This window comes from Platalea leucorodia, assembly GCF_965183815.1.
Source record: "Platalea leucorodia genome assembly, chromosome: 5".
NCBI classification, from domain to species: Eukaryota; Metazoa; Chordata; class Aves; order Pelecaniformes; family Threskiornithidae; genus Platalea; species Platalea leucorodia.
The window spans coordinates 18,708,445-18,730,394 of record NC_138827.1 but is presented as its reverse complement, the minus strand read 5'-3'; the positions used below and the strand labels follow the sequence as shown (position 1 = coordinate 18,730,394).

Below are 21,950 nucleotides of genomic sequence, written 5' to 3'. Positions count from 1 at the left end.
ATCTACAGCATGGCAGCAGACAATGAGTACCTATACTAAGCTGTAATGACATGTCAGCCTCCCTGCAAAGGTGCTGCAGTGAAACCCAGAAAAACCACAAACATAAAAAGTTCTTGATTGAGAGGTTTAGTTGATGGTATTTCCTTTCTTTGAAAGGATCCTTAAGGTTCCTGCCCTGCTCTTCTCCATCCTTTCACAGCAGAGAAAAGCTCACCTGTGCCAGAAGCCATCTGCTCCTATTGACACAATGCCTGCCTCCCCCAGCTGCTAGAGGAACTGTCCCTTGTAACTACATATTTTGTAGCTATCTTAGTTGGGATCTTGAAACAGAAAGACTCGTGGCCCAATATCCCACAAACACTGCAGTGCTGATACACACCATCATCTTCACTCCTTTCCCCAGTCAGCTCTACCGATTCCGAGAGCGAAGCCAGAGACGTGCGCCGCGATGATGCTGCTGAAGCAATGCTGGGCTGCTTGCTACCAGGAAGACGGCTGACCCAGTGCTCACAGAGTGAGGAGCTTGTGGAGCCTGCAAGGAATCAGGCACAGACATCAGGCCAGTAGTGTGCAGCTGCAGAACACGTGAAACCTTGGAACACCACTGAGAGTCAAGTGGGTGTTGCACTGCACTGGCTTCGACAGACACCCAGAGTCTGGAGCTGGCCCACACAGCCACAGCATCCAGATGCTGCTGAGAGAATAAGTCGTTACTCTTATGAAATAGTTACAGCCATAAGTGAAAGATAGAATTGCACTTGTCCCAGCATGCTGTGAATCAAAAGAATCAGTGCAGCACACAGGCGGAGCGCAGTCCTTGAGCTGCCACAAAAATGCAGTGCAAATCCTTTCCTTTCCAACAGCAGGTCACCAAGCCCGCATCTGTCCCCAGCTCACCCCAGATTCAACCAACACATTCAGTTGCTGGCTGCCTACCCGAGACCAACAGCACTGCTGGAGGGAATGAGCTAGTCACGTTTTTATGTCATGGTTTTGACAAGGGCAGCTCTGAGCAGAATTACCCATGGGGGTGGAGAAGGGTTCCCCCATCTCCACAGCCTCTTTGCCACAACTAGCCTTAACAGAAGAGGTGGGAGTTTCCCATGGCCTCTGAGGCACAGCAGCAGACTGAGACAAGCCTCGCCGAGTTCTGGGACAGAGAGTGAGGGCTTAAGCAGAGCTGGGCAGAAAATTCTTCAGAAGGACAAGCTATCCATGAAAGACAAACTACAACCACTCCTTGACAACGCCAGTGGGGCTTACCTGCCACAGAGCTGTTAGCAGACCATGATGGGATTGCTGTGCGTCTCTGGTAGAAAAGAATATAAGCTGTCTGCTTGCAGACTTCATTTTCAGAAAGCTGCTGAACATCACTGTCATCAAAGCAGTACCACTGGCCATCAACCGAGTTTTTGCAATACGCTGAGAGAAAAATACATTACTATTAGACTTTCCTCACTCCTAGTACTCTCAGGTTTGCTGTGTGATAACTTAAACATGACCTTATCTGCTATGATGGACTCAGAGGAGAATGAAAGGAACAGATTCATTCATGCAACACATTCTCTTTCAGTCTGACTGGCAAGATGGAGGCCTGAGGCCACCGGAATACAAAAAACAGCTCATATTTCAGGATTTTCTTTGTCTAACATTACTGCTCAGAACAGAACACCATTTGGGGTGGCTCCATTCACTTCACATTCTGTTACTTGTGGCAGTCTGCCTCCATCAGTGAATGTCCTTCTGACTGAGCCCACCCAGGACAACACAGCCCAGAGATATATCTGAGGGCAAAACCAGACACACATTTTCTGGGCTGCTGTGTGAAGTCATACCGATCCTAAGAACCACCAAGCAACTTTGTCTATCTCTGGCTGCTCTAGGAGCTGCTGGAACAAGCAGAGAGGAGTTCCTAAACTGGCTGTGCGCATAGGCAATGTGCAAATGCTTCCCATGTTCAACAGCCTCTTGCAACCACAGAAGTTCTACGTTGAGTGGCCAGGAGCATTTCTGAAACATGAAAGGCCAGTTACATTACTCTGAAGGAAAAAAAAAAGATAGCAGAGAAAGAAATGTACGGCAAGACATTTGGGGTCAACAGGCATTGTTCCATTCCTCAAAGTCATAAAAGTTACCCCTCCAGTATTAAGTTAGTTGGGTTAGGTCCTTTTGTCAAGAAAGATGAAGAAGTTATTAACACTCAATAGAAAGATATAATAGTTTTCTTTCTGAAAGGATCCAACATGCATAATATTGCAGGATACTTGCCTGTATAGTGTCCCCCTTGCATGGTGCCATGATGATTGCAGACAGCATACAGGTCATAGATATAGTCCTCAGGATCCCTTCCGAGACCATAAGGTCTCCTCCAGGGTGACCAGTGAGACGGCAGACTCCAGCTGCTCTGACTGCGTTTAACAACATGAGGAGTCATGTCCAAGCCGCTCAGGGGGAATTTAACCATGTTTTGAAGTTTCATCCTTCGGTCTCCTTCCTGTGTAAACAGAGAATAGCATGAGCTGCAGTAGCAGCGAGGCCACCATGCTTTGGGAAAACAAAAACCCAGGAGAGGAATGCATAGGGCAGAACAGCTGCTTCTGAAGAGATAGTCAGGTCAGGTCAGGTCACTCCCTGGCTGAGAAGCAGTCCTCCAGCATCACTGCAGACATCCTTACCTGTCTAAACCTTTTGAGATGTATGATGAGAACATCAGGTAAGGTCCAGAGGCTCAGTGTGATGCTACCCTGCTGTAGCTGCTTGCAGTGCGGGCATCGCCATGCGTCATCTGGGGCAAGCTACAAGGAAGAGGCATGAGTGGGTATTAGTTTCCAAATTCCAAGGCAGCTTTTACTACACCACTGTTCCTCTGCTGCCCCAGGCCCAGTGCAGACACTGACCCCTGCACCCCATCTACCTCCAGCATTTATCAAGCTCATTGGAAATGCAGGGTTCCCAATGATGCGTTTCAAAACAGTGACAAGCAGAGAGGCAATTCCCACTGCAAGACAGAATTCAGCTAGTGCTGCTGTGCAGAGAAGCTATTCCCACCTTATAAACCCCAATCCCTTTGAAGTGCAGGAGAAGAAAAAACAAAGGCAAAAAGCAGGCAGGCTTGGCAGCCTCAGTAAGAGTATTCTCACAAAAAAAACAGCAACAAAGAAAGAATCAGAACAGAAAAACGACAGGTGTACTTCGAATTTAATCTCTGACACCTCACTGCCCTCTGGAAACCCTCTTCCTCCCTATGTCCCAATGGCACAGACTTACAACTGCAGAGCTTTTCACTGTCCACCAAGGAGAATGTGTCTTTTCAAAGACACAAATACGACATGCACTTCCCTCCACAGCCCAGTGCTCAGAAGACTTGGAAGCCAGAGAGCTTTAAGCTGTCAAACAACTTTTCCCTCACCTCTGAAAGAAGCGACAAGAGAGGCTCCAAAATTATTAAAGCTCAATCACGGGTCCGCAGTCCACCTCTAGGACCATCCCTTTTTACAGCAGATTAGAGACCTCTGGCAAAGAAATGCAGATTGCTTACATGTTCCAGGCAAGGGCCCGATCAGACCCATCTCTAGTCCGCCCTATGGCACACTATCTCTCCTGCCACATCAGCCTCCTCACACCACAAGCTGAGCTAGAGGAGGAGAGTGGCCACGCTTCTGGAGAACTGAGCTCAGCAGTCACTGCGCTGCCGTTCGGGGGGGCCCCACTCAGTGGGGGTTGCCTTGTGCTCACCCCAGCCCTGCTCAGGCTTGGAAACACACAACTACTCCAAGACAGAGCATTAAATTCCCATGAAGAAGCCACGCTGTTCTAACCATTTATAATGTATGCCAGAAAAAGACATTGCTACTGCAGTACAGAGGAATAAGTTCTCCTATCAGCACCTCGGGGGCAAAAAAAACAGAAGCAGTACCTCCCACAACCTTCTCCTCACTGCAGAGACTCTGTTAGCAGGACTGGTAACTAGTGTTGTGTCACAAATTTATTCTCCTGTTTCAACAAATCATTGTTTGCAGAAGACAGCTACTCTGTTGAGTGTGGGAGTTCAGGCAGCATGTGGACCAGCCAGACCTTTCGAGTCTTGGCTGCTATACAGTCTGGTCCCTACCTGTTCCTCTTTGGTGTACAGTTGGAAACACTGAGATAAAGTGCAGGTCTGAGGTTGATGATGAAGCTCTCTCTGCTGGCGGACGCTTTCGGAGTCTGGAATATACTCCTCTTCCGTATTCACAAACAAGCTGCATCAGGGAGACAACACATTTAGCAGCACATCCACCCACTCCCCACACTGCCGAGGAGCCATCCTAAAGGTACAAACAGCAGCTCTTTCCTGGATTTGTCCCACTGCACGTGAGCAAGAGCTGACTGGCAAGAGAACCCCCCCAGGGCAACACAGCTGAACACAGGGGTAAACAGCTTCAGGGAGCACCCACTCCAGTTTATCTCAGACAGAAAAAGATGACAAACTTTCTCACACAAGTATGACTTATAGGGGAAGGAGCCACAGCCTGCTCCGTAATGCAAAACCCCAACTACAGAGAAAAGGACTCCAACTCTGAGCAAGTCTAGTGCACCCAGCCCCAGTCTGTCCCTGCAGATGGGAGCCAAGGCACAGGGTGGAGTTTCTGAGGGGTCTCATGTTTGCTGAAGGGTACACAATTCACACAGAACCAAGCTGGCCACAAGCATCGCTCTCAAGGTGAACACACTTTAAGGCTTTCTACTTCATACTTACTAATCTTTAGTTTCTTTGTCCCATTCTACCACTAATTTCACATGAGCAGTTCCCCCCTGTCCACATGACTTCAATGCCCTGGAGAGAGGAGCAGACAGAAGTTAAACCACCTTTCAATCTGAAGCCTATGTTATCTTTTACATGCATATAACTTCTCTCTACTAGCCCTTCATCCTTCTTCCACTCCCACAAAGTTCAAGTTTGCAAAAGAGTAAAAGGAATTCATACAGCAAAGAACATTGCAAAGCTGGCAAACTGCATTTACCCAAGTACGTTAGTTCTGTAAATAAACATACAGAACAGGCATCTACAAAAATTTCTAAAGAATAACAGTCACCAAAAAAAAAAAAAAAAAAGGGAGGAGTAATACTTTTATTCTCTTTCCCTTTCCAAGGAGGACAGACTCCAGATGGCTTGACACACAACTGAGCAATCCTCACACAGCTTCTTGTGGACACTCAGTTGTTTCCCTGCTCCTCATGTCTGTGAAGTCCATTCCCCACACGCACACTAAGACTGTCCCTTTCTGTATGGCTACACACTGAGTTGCCAGCTGACAAACCCCTCTCTGCTCCTAGGAGCAAGGACTAACCCACCTTTCCACTGTTGGATGGCAGAGGGGTCGCTCCTCCTGAGGTAGCAAGTACGTTATGCCCACAACACTGACCACTCGCAAGCTGAATGGGCAAACCTGCAAAGAGAGTAGAAGCCATCTGTGACTCAAACCCAACTTACCCATGTGCAAACCTGCTCTCGGCACCAGCTGACACATACTTTATCCCAGAACGTGTGTTTTACATGAGACAGCAAATGCACAAGGTCTCCAATATGCCTACGCCAAGCAGCTAACAGAGGGGTGAGGTACACCAACTGAGGCTTTGTGCTCAACAACTCCTCTACGGTGACCAGAGAAGACACTCCTCTGCTCTCAGAGGGAGTTCTCATCAGAAACATGCAGTCACTGAGCAAATGTTTCAGCTTTTCTTTTACGCAAACACCACCAACCAGTGGATTTCCAGTGCAGGCAGCAGCACTAATCTCTCAAGTATTTCTTGGGGGGAAGGAAGGAAGCGAAGCATGCAATTTCTTCACCTGGTCAGTCTAATCTTACTTGTCCCTTTCAGCAAATAGACAAAAGCACGAAAGAGGTGCAATACCAGACTTGGCCATTATTACACAAAGAAATATTGGGAAGCCATCAGTTCATCGTGTGCAGCATGTTTATCGCTCCAAGTAACTGGCTTCCCCTTTAGTTCACGTCACACAGAGCTGGAAGTCTCAAAACAGACAAACCATTTGCCTCACCTGCATGCAGGCTGCAGGCCGCAGGAAATACTGCATCTTCTCCAGAATTTCCTTCTGCAGAATATCCCAAGCAATTGTTTTTTCCAAATGCAACACAAAGGGCAAGCCAAACCTATAGGAAGGAGTAGCATTTGAGGAAGCAATTAAAAGATTAGTCTGTTCAGCAATCGGACCCCCAAACTCTGACAGTGCCACTCTCCTCCTCACTCGGCACCTACGGAGCTCGGCACGCTTTGGATGAAACTACCCAGAAACCAGGCATTTAAGAACTTGCCTCCAGAGGAGAGGTGCTTAACTTTGAAGAAACGCTGTTATGGCTGCCCATGCAGAGGGCCCTTTTTAATAGGCTGCACCCTTGCGCTGTGTTTAAGCAGCTTGCTTCAGGCTGCAGAGCTTTCCAACCTGGCTGGGATAACTTTTTGTGAAACAAACTTCAGCGGCTGAGAGAGTTCTCAGTCTGCCGTTGGTACGAATGCCTTTGCCATGGTCGTTTCTCACTTCCCCCCACCCACTGTTTGCACTCCAATTAAAAGTTTCCACACATCACAGGATCTGGTCAGACGTGCTTGCTGCTCTCTGAAACTAGATAGCTCTATGGAGAGGTGGTATGTCCTTCGACTGGTCTGCACTCACCACTTTCCAGTGACACCGGACTATTTGAAGTTCACCAAAATTAGGAATATTTTGCTGCATTCATTAATGTTTTTTGATCAACATGTTCTTTAGCACCTAATGCAAGCTAGGAATGCAAGCTGTCGCTCTTTCACCTTGTGTTTTCACTATGCAGTGAGTAAAACCCAGGTCAATTAAGGAAGCAGCCAGAAGAGTAACTCTAACTGTGAAGCTGCCAGTCACCTTTTGCTCTGCTGTCCAGTGCACGCTCTGTTACACACCAGCAAAACAATCTTGTCGTTTGCTGCTGGTTTAGTAGAGGACTGTTCCAGTTTTCCAGACTTCACTGTTCCTTGCGAGTAAGATATTGTTCGGGAGTGCTCAGTGCCACATTTCAAGTTATTCAGGTTATTGTTCACGTGTATTCCTGAAAAATTAGGAGAAAGAAAACATTTTGTTATATCATTTGCCTTTAGTGCCCTGATGCCCCCCTCAAGAAACCCTCTTTCGGCTGCAGAGGAGCAGGTCAGTATGGAATCAAGACCATTTTTATTACTTGTATGAAGGCTTCAAAGAGCAATTACTTTTCATAGTGACTGTTTCTTTACAGAAAGAAATTATATGTAAGTGCTCACCCAACTGATTTTTCACAGTAATTTCTACAAGTACGCATAGCTTTGCCCGCAAGAAAAGCTAAAGTGACAGAAACCCTACTTGTTACCTCCAATAATAAAATTTGCCTTTGATTACACTCCGTGTACCCAGGATGTAATTATTCCCTTTCACTGAGAGGGAGATGCAGAGAAGCTGAGTTTTTTCTGCTTTGAAAGAAAAAGTGTTTGTTCATTCCTGAGACTGTTTATTCATCACTGTCAATCTGATTTTAAATAACACAATTTCAGTGGCTTCATCTGGTCCCTAGCAGATCTTTAAATTAAGCCTGACAACAGATTTCACATTAAGCCAGCCCAGCCTGAAGAATCAGCCCCGGGAAGAGGAATAAAGGAGTGTACATCGCTTCTTGATAACCTCCCGGCTGACAACACCATTAAGTCTGCTGGAATGATTCTGGACAAAGTCAGAGTTGAAATCAATACACCAGAACATCAACTACTTGTGGGACTTTTATTGTCAAGTATATCCTTTTCCAAAACAAGCCTCCCTCACCTAGTCACCTGAGGTGTGCATTAAGCAGAGTCATCAGCTTACCTCTCTGACTAAGGATACCCTCAGGCCTAAATATCTCTGGCGTCTCAAAGGCAAAAATGCAGTCGCTTTCATGAATGGTGTCCAGGTCATCAGTATCGCAGAAGGAACGATGAAACCCATCGTAGTACATCTCCGTCAGCACAATCTAGAGTCAGCAGAAGCAAACAAGAACCCATTAAACCACCCGTGCCTGGTCCACTGAGCTGCCCCGTCTCTCGACTGGGATTTTCCTGCTACAAAAGGACATTCCTCAAAACATCCTGGCATTGGCCAGGAGCGAGGAAGAGGGAAAAGGACTACCATAAAGGAGAAGCTGGGGTAAAGGTGGTATGTGAAGAGGTTTTGGTGGGATCTGACAGCTTTCTTGAACCTCTTCCTATAGAGGAATTCCTCATAGGTGCCCAATGGTTCCCTCACTGCCAACATGCATGAATCACGAGGTGATCAGGCAGAAGGTCTGCACGCTCCACAGATGGCTATCACAACGTCACTAAGTTTCAAAAAGCCAATGCACAGGGAAAAGCATGATCCAGATCATCACCACCGTGCTTCCCCCATTCAATAACGGGCAGCAAATCTCAATTCCTACATATCCAACATGGGATGAAAGCCTCTGCACTCCCTCCCGCTGAAGGCAGGGCACATGGGTGACGAGACCAGCCCATTACCTGCTCCGTGGGTATCTTGGTCTCTGAGGAGACAGCCTCCCGCAGCCTGGCCACTGTTCCAGAGATGGGCACTGCCACCCCGATCCGCATGCAGTGAGAGCACTTCCCCTGGTACACCACGGTGACGTAGAGCGGCCTGCGGAGAGCACGGGAGGCACTGCTGGGGCTGGCCTGAGCATTTCCTGGCAGTACCTTGAACAGAGTCAGCCCGACTTGGGTGCATCCAGGCTGCCCGTAAGCTACAGGGCCGTCTCGGCAGTCTGGATCCACCTCACACTGGAGTTACACTTGGCCACAGCCAAATACATTCGATTTCCAAAGACTCCTTTCTTACTATATGGACTGGTGTTACTTGTTCCCACAAGCAGAAAGTCTTCTCATAAAAGCCTCATGAAGTTAAAAATAAAACTTTCTATTACAAGGCAATTGTAATTTTCCAAGAACCCTGTAATGCACCTTAGGGTAACCTGAGGCAGCACCTTAAAGCACTCGGAGAGAGCTGCTGCTGGGAACAGCTGCTCCAGGTTGTCTCTCAACACTCAAATCCTGCCTCCACCAGCAACCAGAAGTACTACCTCAGGAAGAGAAGAGTGGGGCAGGTAGCCTACCACGGACACCTTCCCTCGAAAGCCCACTCAGCCTCCACTCAGTGGTGGAGCAGGGACTTCTGAACCAAATGTGACATCATCATATTTAATATGTTCTTTCATTACTTTCTTCCATTACTTCTTGAACCCATACAAGTTTTCTGCATCCAAAACATCAGGTGAAGGAGTTGCTTATTTATACAACAGGTAGTTTTGCTGTGCATCTCTATCTTTGCTCTGAACTTTTTATCCGGACTTTTTTCTCCCTGGAGCTTTTTTCTTTATTGGCAACAGCTGTCTTTCAAAAGAGCAAAACATTTTGCAGGAAAGCTTTTAACTGCACTTTTTGAAATTGGAGTGATAAGTGAGACTGTTCTAAAGAAAGTAAAAAAAAAAAAAAAAAGTGTTTCTTCCTTTTCCCCTCCTTAATTTCAAAATGCTGTAAGTTAAGTCAAAAGCAAAATATTTTGGTTACCTGAATCAAAGATCTTTTTTCTCCAAAAAATTAATTCTATAGGAAGTTAAGGGTGGGGCCAAAGGGCCATTCTGAAACAAGTAAAAGGCTCAATTTTCCAATTTACCTGCAAAGCAAAAAATTTAAGCCCCATATGGTCCTATCTATCTTTTTTAAAGACTTACAGGAGAGATTTTGCTGACATCTCTCTTCCTTCTGTAGCAAATTAAACAACACTATATGCATGGGAAACAGCCAACATTAAGTTCAAGACAAGAAGTTAACAAGACAGTTACTTACCGTGTATGAGGCAAAGGAATCGGCAGAGAGATGCAAAGAAAAGGGTCAAAGGTGTTACTCTGCTTCTGGCAATGAGGGCATGTCAGAGAGGACCTAGTACAAATATCAATAATAAGACAGAGTTATACCTCATTTCATCAGGAATGGATAATTCATCAAATCACAAATAACAGCCTCCGCATGTCAACCTGGCTGCCCCTTTCTACTCTTCTTTCTCCATACAGAGCAGCTCTGCACAGAGGCTGTATAGACATAGCTGCCCTAAATGATGGATTCCTGATTTCTAGATCCTTTTAAAGTAATTAGTCTCAAAGTTCATTACAGTGCATGTCAGAAAAAGACTTCACTCCAATCACTGAATTTGGCTTTTAATAAACATCACTGCAAAATTAATAATCCACCAACACTAGCTCCAACATGGAAGACTTGGAAGGATTTTCTCTTTGAAGAGAAGGGAAGTGATGGGAAAGAGATGGCGACAGTCAGCACTGCAGGTATACAGATCTCTCTTACTCAGAAGGGAAAAAACTCCAGACAATACATCTCTCTCATTCAGAATTAACCTGCACCTTACACTGGCTTTGTGTTTTATACTAGGCTTAAGGCTTCTCCTTTGCAAAGGAAGCCTTGGCAAATACTGGGGAGAAAGCCCAGCAATTAAAATTCTTATAGTAGCACAGATAGAAGTCGTTGAGAAGCACTAGAAATTAGGTTGTTTTCTTGTATTAGTTCTGAAATTAGAAAGCTCCCTTCGCAGGAAGTATGGGAAACTCATTGGAAAACCCTGAAGGGACAGTGAAAGATTCAGCTCAGAATTCCCAAGTGCCAGATAACAGAAACTCTGCAAGACTTGTGGGATCCATAACTCCCCAGCAGCCTCCAGGCACCTCCAGATCTTGCCACAGGCTCTTGCATCTGAACAGCCAGCGTAAGCCTCACAGCACTGAGTCGTGTCGAGCCTTTGCTCCATTGAGCACTGACTTGCTTTCAGGGTGAGTCAGGGCAGGTGAAGAGGTGGTACATACTGTAGATTTTCACAGAATATACCAAATTAGAAGTAGTGAAACTCTCTCCTCTGGAGCAAGATCTTAGTTCAGATTTCATTCAGCAGGAATTCAGAAACAGCTGTTAACACAATGACACCAGTCTCAATTGTACTGGGAGCTAGCGTCAGAGTAGAATTATACTGGGGTCACCAGTACGTGCAATAATAAGTCAAAATTTACAAAATATCATACCTGTACTGGGCTTGAAAGAGTTCCTGCACAAAAGTACTACTGATTGGAAAGGCTGGTCCCTCGAGCAGCACATCATCCTCCAGCGGTGGCTAAAAGAGAAGAATAAACCCTAGAAGCACATCCAAGTGTGGAGGTGCACCACATTAGATGGCTCCAGTACTCCTTATCAAATCTGTGCCCTCCTTGCCCAAAACCACCATAAAAATGTCACAAGATTTTTAAATAACAAGTGCGTTCTGCTCCCATGGGTGGTTACGCAGCAATGTAAGACAGCTAGGGCAGCCCAAAGAAAGGCACGGATCTCACACCAGATGATGTGCCTGGCAGGCCCTCCCCTGTAATGCCTCCCAGCGCGGGCAGAGCAGTATGTGACCATTCACAAATAGTTGTATTGGGGAGCACTTGCCAAGGATTAGTGAAACAGCTAGTTACATTCACAGGGCCAGAAACAAACAGTATTTTAACCTAAGCTTTTGTTCCATACAAACTGTCAGAGCTGAGAAGGCAACACATAGATCTAATTTAAAAAGAAAGACTGTATGCAAAGTTACAGCTACTCTCCCACGTTGGCTCCCAGCAAAATCCCTTACCTTGAGTGGAGGCATGCCACTGTAATTCACTACATTGTTCAGATCTTCATGGACTCTGTCTAGAAGCCAAAGCAGGAACTCCTGCGCATCGTGCTGGGCATTCCCACGGTACTGCATAGCATTCTTCGACACAATGTTCTGCAGAAAGACAGAGATGGTGTAGAGCAAAAGCACAAGAATCAAGCTCTTTCCTTTACCAAGCCCTTATTATCAGACAGCCACAGTTAACAGCACACTCAAAACCAGGGACTGCTGACAGCTCTGGACAGGGCACTGCCTTCCCATACCACCTGGGGACAGGCCAGGACATAGCATTGCGTGCTGGACACTCCACACAACTTGAGGTAAAGAAGGATCTGATGCCTTGCTGGGCACAGAAACTGCCACCTGCTCTCAGAACAGACCAGAGGGGTTACGGCAGTGGTTATAGAGGAACTGCATTATTGTTTAAACAGAAATATTTATAGCAAACTTGGGACTCACTTGGACTTGAGATGATATGAGCACCAAAACAATCAACCTACAATACTTTCACATAGGTCAAGAGCAAGGCAAGGTCACTTCAATCCACTGACAATGACAGGCAGTATTTCCCATGCTAACACAGAGCAAAGGGTATTTGTAATCATACCTATCCATATACCACAGGGTCTGAAACTGTTCATTTCCTAAAAAAAATATTTGTTTAAGCTGAAGCAAAACAAGCATTTAGTCTCCTAATGTCCACTCACCCTGTCTAGCTCATTCCTGCTTTGGTGAGGTAACAGATTTCCCAAAACCTGGATGCAGATGCTCAGTGCTAACACAGGTATCCAATTCCAGGAATCAGCCAAAATCAGTACATCAAAACTGCAGATGCCTCTACAAACTGATCATCCGAATAATATGCAGGTAGAGCAAACCTACATCAGACACTCTTAAGCACATAAGCACTACAGTCACCATGTAATTTTCTCCACTAGGTTTCAAGTATCCACTATGCACAACTTGCTCATCCTAAACACCATCTTCCATTGCCACTACCCAAAACTTGCTTAGGGAGGGCCACCGAGCAGGAAGAAAAGCACAGTTTGCACTGGCATTGCACACAGTTATGAATGACTGTCGCACCAGCCAGATGCAGCTTTCCCTGTAGCTGGAGCAAGCACAAGGAACTGAAGCGCCACAGAATGACCGATGCCAGAGCAGTGTGGTACCTGATGAGTGCTGCTGGACCGGCGAACTCCAAACAAGAGAGGACTCAGACAGCCACAGGTGCAATGCGCACAACTGGCACTACTTTGGAAACACGCAAAGAGCCTGGGGAATGCATTTAATTTACTCTTGAATTTCCAGAAAAGCCATCTCAGAAGAACACCAGCACACCTAAGAGATTTGCTCAAACCTGTTTTTCTTCTGGACACGAATGGGAAGGGCTTGAAGCTCACCAGCAACAGAAATCTGCACTTGGCAGATTGATCCTTGCCCTGCAGCTCTGGGGACACCTTTCATAACATTGAAGCTTGCGCTGAGCCCTCCAGCTGGACCACGCACGCCCCTTCCTCAGGACGACGTCTCCTCCTCCTCCTTGAAAAGCCTACAGGAGCCCACAGCAGGGTTTGGTAGGGCATCTTCTTCACCAGCAACCAACATCAGGAAACGCTTTCTCTGCTCCAGCTCTCTGATCTCCCTTTTACCTGCACAACAACACCTGAATGGCCAGCCAGCACTCATCGCTGTGCGCCAGGGGACACAGCACAGACTCTGGAGGATGGGAGCCAGGCACCAGCATCTGCATTCAGCAGGAATACTCTCTGGAGTAACGTGCCATGGTGGGCTGACCCCAGCAGCTGAGCCAGGGTTCTTTCCCAACCAGCAGATGCCACCACTGCTGTAGAAAAGCCATCATGTTCTGCTTCTTCAAGGAGGCACCACGCTGCAGCCAGGAGAGCCAGCCTGATCCTCCTGCTGCTCGTGAAACAGGCAGGACATTCATCTAACACATGGTCACAGGTCAGCCACCCCCACGCTCCCACTCCACCAATTTTAACCACAAAGTCAACACCAGGCTTTTCTTTGTAAGAAACAGGCTCATGGCAAAGCTCACGTCAGTTGCGCAGCTATTCCCCAACCTTCCTGTGCTGCACGCTACCAGGAAAAGCAATCCTGTTTGGGATGTGCTGCACCTACGTCCTTCAGCACACCTGCGGAGAGACAGAAAGTGCTTACATGGGACTCGAACTTGCCCCAAAAAGGGGCAGTGGCACCAGCAGAGAGCACACTGTACCTACAGGACAAGAACCACGCAGAAAGGCTGCAGCAGACCAGCCACCCCAAGGAGCGCCAAGAGGGGCCAGGCAGGCTGCGCGCGCGCACGGTACCAGAGCTCCTCCAGTTCTCTAATCAGACTTCGCAACAGATTTGAGGAAATGAGGTTGGGCTGCTCGCTTTATCCCTCTAGAAAATGGGGTCACCAGAAGGGGGGAGTGATGGAAAAGACGGGAAAGGACTGATAAACATATACTCTCTATCCTCTATAATCTGTCCACCTGCCTCAAGGCAGCAAAATAAGAGAAAACAGAAATAATCTGCTCTCATTACATATGTGCAAGCCCTTCTGACAACAGATTTACCGCCCTTGCCTGCGGGACCATCACCCTCCCATATAAAATATGTAAACATGGTTTTAAACAAGTAGCAGTCCACAGCGAATGCTCACCTCTGCACCACACAGGTGCGAGCCCAGCACCCCCCTGCTTGGTGCTCACCGTAATGTGAGTTTGGGATGCTGCTGCAAGCCAATTTACTGGGGAGAAAAATCTGAAGTAGTCTGTAGGGACTCAAAGATTAAAGGGGACCAAACAGCCTTCTCCACTCCTAGCTCCCATTAAACAAAACAAGATCCATTGGGAGGAAAAAAGTGACAAAACATGATCCAAAAAAATTATCTTAAGCCTCATCAGGTATCAGCCTGATGCCTCTTGCCCTCCTTCAGCAGAAAGCCTAGTGAATTATTCGTGTTACACCAATTTATGAAATTTAACACTAACCCCTGAAAATACAGTGAACATACTTGCGGATCCTGGTCTGATACCTAAACACTTGACATTCACCCAGCAGATATCAGGACAAGATGGCAACGACCTGGATAAGCCTAGTTTAGCTGTGCTAGAAACCCACTGCCCCCGAGTCACAACCTTGTTGTTTCACCAGCTGACACGGACTAGCCTAGACCACAGCCGCTCTCATAACCAGGTCTCTCCTTCGCATCACTAAACATCCTTCAGCTGAATACCGCAGCACAGGGTCCTGCTCCCACCAACTTTATTTCAATTCCTGGTCTTATACTTCTCCCATTAGATTTACAGAACACTAGTTTCTTCATCAGAGCACCATGCATTCTTTTATTTTTCAGAAAGCTCCAGGCTGAGCCGTCTTAGGGCACTCACAAGGCAGCTCCTCGCTGTTGGATACCAGCAGGGCCCAGCAGCAGGTCTCAAGGAGCACTGCTCTGCAGACCCAGGCCCGGCATCAAGCAGGGGCATTGGAGCTGGTCACCCTTCCAGCCCCATGAGACCATGACCTGAGTCCATGGTCCCAGCTAACAGTGAGCTGTTGCTGACAGGATTTAGAGGGTCATCTAGAATTAGGAAAAATTAATATTCCAAAATATCCAAAACATCCAGAGCAAGGAGAGAAGGCTGATATTCACAGCAGCTGTGTTTAGCTGAACAGACCCAGACAACAGCGTAGGGAAGAATTTAAGACAGACACGTGGAGACTTCCTTTGCAAACATTACCTTTGTTCAAAAAAATTACACTGAAAATTAAATTTAGCCCTTAAATTACTGTGTCACGTTCCAAACTGAAAATCAATCACTGAAGTGTGAAGCAGAGATCTTAGTCCAGTCTTAAGTGGTTATCTCACTACATCTTTTCTCTAGAACTGCTATCCATGACTCCACAGTAACACACTTGCCTTTTAATGGCCTTATTCATCCTTCCCATTCCCTCCTGCACCCAGCATTGCGTGCCAAGGTGACAACGTCCAGTACCACCACCGAGGGAGAAGGGCTCCAAAGGCAGCGCAGGTCGCAGCTCATTCTTCTCAGCAGTGAGTTGACCAAAGAGGGCCAAGAGAAAGAGAGGTGCTGAAACACACACACACCCCTGCCCCCAGCCGTATATGGTCCTCTCTGCACTAAGATATAAAAAGGTACAATATCATCAGGCCAGCATTAACACTTTTCAGCCGTCATGCTAAGAGCCAGCTGCCTTATCTGGCCTAGTTTGTTTTAGTCAAGTTAGCCAACAGGTGCTACCATTGCACTTTAAGTCCTAGTCTAGACAGAATTGAAGACAAAAGGGTCTTTAGTATCGCGAGGAGGAAGTGAATCTAGTATTTCAAGTAAAAAAGGGGACTAAGTAAGGACTTCAAGAATCTAGGCTAGTGTTTCTTATCACCTCTCTCTCTCAATGTCACCAGCACATCACTCCAGTCTAGACCCTCACTAGCTTTTACTGATGTGTGTTGCTGGTGATACGTCATCCTACAGAAAGCCGCACAAGCCCGTAACACCCCACAGCAGAGCAAACCCCGGGGATTCGCAACAACCATGTGCCTTGGGCTGTAACTGTGTCATTCCTCGTCTCAGCAGCACCTCCATGATAACTGTTCTGGTTTCCTCGACACTCTCGCAGCCTGAGTGGACCAAGGATAAAGAGCTGCCTGTGGAGACAGATCACAAGATGTTGGAAGTGATTCAGGAAGCACTACAAAATATCAGATGCAATTGCCTCACAAGAGGCTCTGCTACAAAAACACTCCAGCAATAGCAGCGTGTTCCCAGCATTACTCATGCTTCCTGCCATCGCTGCTACAAGTGGGTTTGTTATTACTTAAACCTCTGCATCTTCTGCTCCGTGAAATGTTATGTGCTTTCCTCCCAATACACCCTGAGATGCTCGGGCAGCAAAGCAATCCGAGACAGGCAAGGTGTAAAGGAGGGGCAACAGACACACAGTGCAGAACAGCCAGTACTAAGGAACACAATTAAATCCAAGTCAGAGGTAAAGGCGCTGACTCAAATAAACAATTTAACAATTTGAGAAAAATACCAGGAACTCCTAAAGCACAGTCTCCACTCAACTAGATGGCTCAGCAATCAAATACAGTCCCACACACTTCCCTGTCTCCAAAGCCAGCCCCCTCACTCAGGCTGAGGGCAGCAGGCTGTATGAACAAGTGGCGGGGACGCTGCAGCCCTGTGCTATAGATGGGGGACTGCAACCTCTTGGCAAGCCAGACTGGCAATTCCTGAACAGCTCCAATAACATTTGATGGGCAAGAAGACAAAGCAAGAAAGTATCTCAATATCATATTAAGCATCGTCCACCCTGAAGCTCCTTGTATTTATTTTCTGAGGCTCCCCTTCCAGCTTGTCAGCTGGAAATCTGCCACCCAGCTGCAGCCTCCAGGCCTCCTCTCAGCACAGGGCTAAGGTAGTTCAACTTAGTCTGTACGGGTGCAATCCAGGTGACATCCACGCAGCTCAGGCAGAAACCTCAGTTTCGATGAGGCCACAACTGCAACACCCCCTCCTCATGATACCTGCTCAGCCACCAGGCTGCAGAAAGATTACTTTACACAAGGACAGGCATAAGTCAAAACATAACCTCAAAGTTTCTCTCCTCTTTTGCTCATCAAGTAAGAGAAGACAACGCATCGTTTTGCTGGTACTGCTTATGCTGAACACGCTGCAGTAAAGCAACAGCAATTACAACTGGCTGCAGATACAGAGTTAAGAAGCTATTGGTTTAAAAAACACGTAAAAATACATTAAAACCACCACATTTGCCAACCCCCCATAGCCTTTAATCCTCTGCCCCTAATCTGAATCTACTGTAAGTATAGGTGGCACATCTGAACAGACTCCGTCCATCACCAGAGGATATTAAGAACAGGTCAGGAACGATTTTGGTGCAGCTGTTTCAGACGTGAGACACCAGAAATGATCTCCAGAGCTCCCTTTCCAACACCTTTCCACGACTGTACAGTCGTGCACCTCCAGCCCCCTTCCTCAGCTCAGCCCCCAAGAGTTTGGCAAAAGGAATGAAATCTTCCCTTCCCCTAGATGTGCAAGCACCAGCACGCAGGCACCCTGAATGGAAGTGGCACCATCAGAAGAGATACGAGGGGGAAAATCATAATTTCATATCGATCGCATACACTTATCTAACCCCCCTAATGCAAGCACCCTATAACCAAACAAGTCCCTGTCCGTCTATAAAGCAGATTTACGGCAAAGACACATTATCATTTTTATCAGCCCACTGAAAGTTTAATAATCATTCATCTATTGCTCTAAATAGATGCAATAAATAAAGCCAAACATAGCTGAACTACTGGCCTCTCCTTTGCTGCTGTTATTGTTCCAGATCACAAAGACAACTAAAGGAAAAATGTCAGCCTGCTATTTTCCAGCGTGCCTCTGGTAGGAAGCAGCTGTGGAAAGGTTTTTGTACGTGAACGGATGAAGCCAGCTCATAAGAGACCTGACACAATGACACATGCGAGCAGGAAAGAAAGGCTATTCTTTATCTTTCATTGAACATCATCAAGTTATGCTCAACCAGATTTTTTTTTCTTTTTTAAACCCACAGACATGGTCCTGTGTTTGGGTAACTTCTACAGCAGACGTCTCATGAAGAGCGTGTATCTAAATTACTCCCTCCGCTCACACGCAGAAACAGCAATTTCCCCTCTCTGAAAAGAGATGTTCTTTTCTGGGGAAAGCAATACACGGGAAAGAGTGCGGTTCAGACCTTCGGTTCATTCCCAGGCCTGGGGACAGAGCCAAGGCCAGCAGTGACCCTTTGTCCAGGTGAAAGTGCCAGCAGGGAGGCTGCCAGCAGGGACCATTACGCTCTTTCCTGGCCAGGGCCCTGCCACTGGCTGCCGCCAACAGACCTGCATGGCTTCCAGCACTCGGGACACATCGGCTCGGCTGCTGCAGGCTGCACACAGCAGAAAAAAATAAAACTAGGGAGACTCAGAGCAATGAGCCTCCCCCCTCCACTGAGGCTCGCAGCAACGCCGGCTACCTCCCCGCAGCAGCCCGCAAAGCGCTGGCACAGCAGCATGCACAGCAACCCACTCTTACTGCCAGGAGCCGGGGATTCAGCAGCAGAGAGCCTCTGCAGCACCTCCCTGCACGCGTAGGGCCCAGCGCTGCTGTGGAAGGACAGCTGGGCTCCTGGCCCCCCGAGCTCAGCACCAGCCCAGGGTTTGCCCGCCTGCCTCCTGTCCAGCACCGAGGATGAGGTGCTGGTCCAGCCTGGGACAGATGAGATCTCTGCTGGCTGAGTTTTACCACAGCTCTCCAAGGCAGAAAAAGGGAGTTTTGAAGACAGAAGGTCTGTCAAAGCAGCCAGAGCAGGACAAAACGCTCCTCCTTTAAACCGCAGGGCAGCTGGGAGGTGCTGAGGCTCTGGAGGCAGCACCCTGTGGGAGAGCATGGTGGCTCCACGGGCAGCCAGCCGTCCCCAGGGCCAGCACAGAACAGGTCCCTGTGCAGCCAGGCCCTTGCCTGCCGCAGCAGGGGAAATAAGCACAGCCATTTATTATTCCACTTCAAAAAGCAAAACCAAGAGGAGCATGGCAGAGCGCAGCACGCCAGGACCAGAGCAGGTTCTCCACCGCATTTAACAAGCCTGGACAAGAAGCATCACCCCACCGGCCCCTGCCTGACGTCTGTCCCGCACTAGCAGCTACTCTGACCCTTCCAGACTGAAGCCTTAGTTAACTCTGATTAACCACCTTTCTTCAACACATAAGGAGAGAGCGAAGTTTCTAAAGATGACACCTTCCAGGGTTGCTGTGCGTGCACGCAGTGCTCCCTCCTCCACACAGGCACCAGCAGGCAGAGCCGCTGGCAGCTCCCCAACACGGCGGAGCACAGCAGGAGTGGGCAGAGGCCTCGCAGCCAGGGCCAGCACCCCTCAGCCGCCTCTCCCATGCAGGAAAGCAACCTGGATGCGAAACGTGGGTTGTTGGGTGCTGTGTTCCCAAATAGGCATGCTCCTTCCCAGGGTCTTCACAGGAGTGCAGCCACGCCTGCCAGAAGGCTCTGCCGGGAGTCGGTGCTGACTGGCGGGACAATTCATCCTTATAAACAGCAGAAATATGATTTTCTTCTAGAAAAAGACTTTGTTTTCTTGCAACACTAGGAGAGCGATCAGTGGGATTCAAAAGAGCGAGGGATGAAGGAGTGGGGGGATGCCACAAGTGTGAAGCAGTTCAGCAAAGGAGAGTCAAGAAATGCTGGTGTAGTGGACAGACTCCAGAGCTCATGCTCCAGCTGGACACCCATGCCTTTGTTGCTCTCTCCAGGTTTTGCCTCAGGTCCCAAGTTAGAGCATGGGCCCCTGAGACAGGGATCTGGTCACTACTGCTCACACGAGCCTCCCCGTGCACTTCAAGGATGCTGCAAAACAAAATTAATTTCACTGACACAATCATATGCAAAAGAGTTCATTAAAGCAGTGCTTTGCAGCAGTCATGCATTCAGATGGAAGCACGAAACGGGTTTACTCACAATCAAGCGTGGCCATTTATAAATGCCAGCGTGCAAAGCAGGGCATGGAGCAACGCACAGATCCAATTAAGCTGCCTAAGAACAAGCATTCCCGCACCCCTTCCACAAGTTGCCAGACATGACGGCATTTTCATACTTTCACCATTTGTACTTCTGTGGAGGCAGTGTGGAAACAAAGACCTCAGAGCTCAGAAGACGGAGAACATGTTTTGGCAAGCACGTGCAATCGGCCTTCCAGCCCCAGAGAGGGTCCATCCAGCCGTCAGCCCCCAGGGCCACCCCACAGCAGGGCCGCAGAGCGGCTCTACATTGGGGTCTCTTCTCGTGCCTCCCCCCTTCCCTCCGCTCATCTCCTGGACTTCTGGAGATAAGCGGCCACATCGCTTCTGCCTCCCCCTCCAGCAGAACACGGTGTCCGACATCCAGACTCTGCAGCTCGGCTCTCTGCTCCCCTGGCCTTCAGCTGCACTTACTCAGATCAAAGTTTGAAGTACAACCCAGAAATCCCCAGAAAAGTCTTTGGATTTGACAGGTAAATCAGAATGCTGCTTTAAGGCAACCAGGATCTTGCTGCAGGAAACCCTTCTCAGGGGATTTCGGGGACAGGGGGCGCGAAGTAAAGAAAAGTATGCTTCAATTGTAAGGAAATATACACATAGAGAAAAGTAAAACAAAATAAAAAAAAAAAACACACACAATAATGGACTTGCATCTTATTGATCATTAACATTAAAGAAGAAAAGTCTAACTTGGAAAGACTGCCAAAGACCTTTGTGATCCCAGTGAACAGAGAAACATGTTCCCGTGATGTCAAGAAGTGTCACAGTAACGATGAAGAAAATTTATAACTTGCTTTTTGTTTCAAGTAAAGTGTGTCAATTCCAAATCCCAGAGCAGCTCTAGGACAAGCCTCCCCACTGCGATGCCACCACTGGGAGCACCTGAACTGAACTGGAGCAAGCACTTCAAGACCCCATGTTACCTGGCCCTACTCAAAGCCCTTTCAGATTAACACAGGAACTGAAACACCAGCAGCCAAGAGACGAGGGACTGGGAATGAAGGGTCTTGCATTTCTTCTTTCATGTCCCATTCTTCCACCTCTTTCTGTAAAGGGAGGAAAGTCGGCTCTCTGCAGAAATACTTTAGGAATAAGCAGTTGACACTGACCAGAATAAAATAACTCATCGCTGCACTAGCCAGAGAGCAAGATAATTAAACACGATCCAGGGGATCCCATTTCACATAAAACTGGCCCCACTAGCAAAGCACAAGGGCTCTAGCGAGTGGAAGAGCTCGTGGCTAACAGCTCCCAGTGCAGGACTGAAGGCTTCCAACACCCAAACTGCACCAAGCAGCCCCATGCTGAGAACGGCTGTCATTTAAACCACAACACGAGGCAAAGATACTGAGCATGTCAATACTTTGCTTCATAATTTAGAGGAGTTGCTTCATAATTCAGAGTTCCTTCACAATTCACAGGAGTTAAAGTGACCACAGTTGACAATTGCTGGTCCCAAGTGCAATATTTACACCAAGTGCATTTCCAAAACACCAGCACCTTGAACCTGTAAGAGTCACACACAGCTACTATGAAATCTTACACTAAAAGCAGGATTAAAAAATAAATAAATAAAAATGAAAGCAGTGCTATTAACCTGGCACAATAATCCCT

General features: G+C 47.5%; 1 protein-coding gene across 4 annotated transcripts in view; it reads right to left on the bottom strand.

The window, feature by feature from the left end:
* Positions 1-21,950, bottom strand: part of USP31 (ubiquitin specific peptidase 31) — a gene marked incomplete at its 5' end in the record, with an annotated part of 42,883 nt that overhangs the window by 15,847 nt on the left and 5,086 nt on the right. For 3 of the 4 annotated variants that reach the window (XM_082314623.1, XM_082314624.1, XM_082314622.1), the window contains 14 exons: positions 380-532; positions 1,264-1,422; positions 2,269-2,494; positions 2,676-2,795; positions 4,112-4,241; positions 4,739-4,816; positions 5,335-5,429; positions 6,044-6,155; positions 6,899-7,082; positions 7,865-8,009; positions 8,533-8,668; positions 9,874-9,966; positions 11,112-11,200; positions 11,702-11,839. In XM_082314623.1, coding sequence (XP_082170749.1) covers positions 380-532; positions 1,264-1,422; positions 2,269-2,494; positions 2,676-2,795; positions 4,112-4,241; positions 4,739-4,816; positions 5,335-5,429; positions 6,044-6,155; positions 6,899-7,082; positions 7,865-8,009; positions 8,533-8,668; positions 9,874-9,966; positions 11,112-11,200; positions 11,702-11,839 — 1,858 coding nt within the window. Of the gene's footprint in view, positions 1-379; positions 533-1,263; positions 1,423-2,268; positions 2,495-2,675; positions 2,796-4,111; positions 4,242-4,738; positions 4,817-5,334; positions 5,430-6,043; positions 6,156-6,898; positions 7,083-7,864; positions 8,010-8,532; positions 8,669-9,873; positions 9,967-10,760; positions 10,898-11,111; positions 11,201-11,701; positions 11,840-21,950 lie in introns of those variants that run through there. The other variant, XM_082314625.1, reaches the window with a different exon arrangement.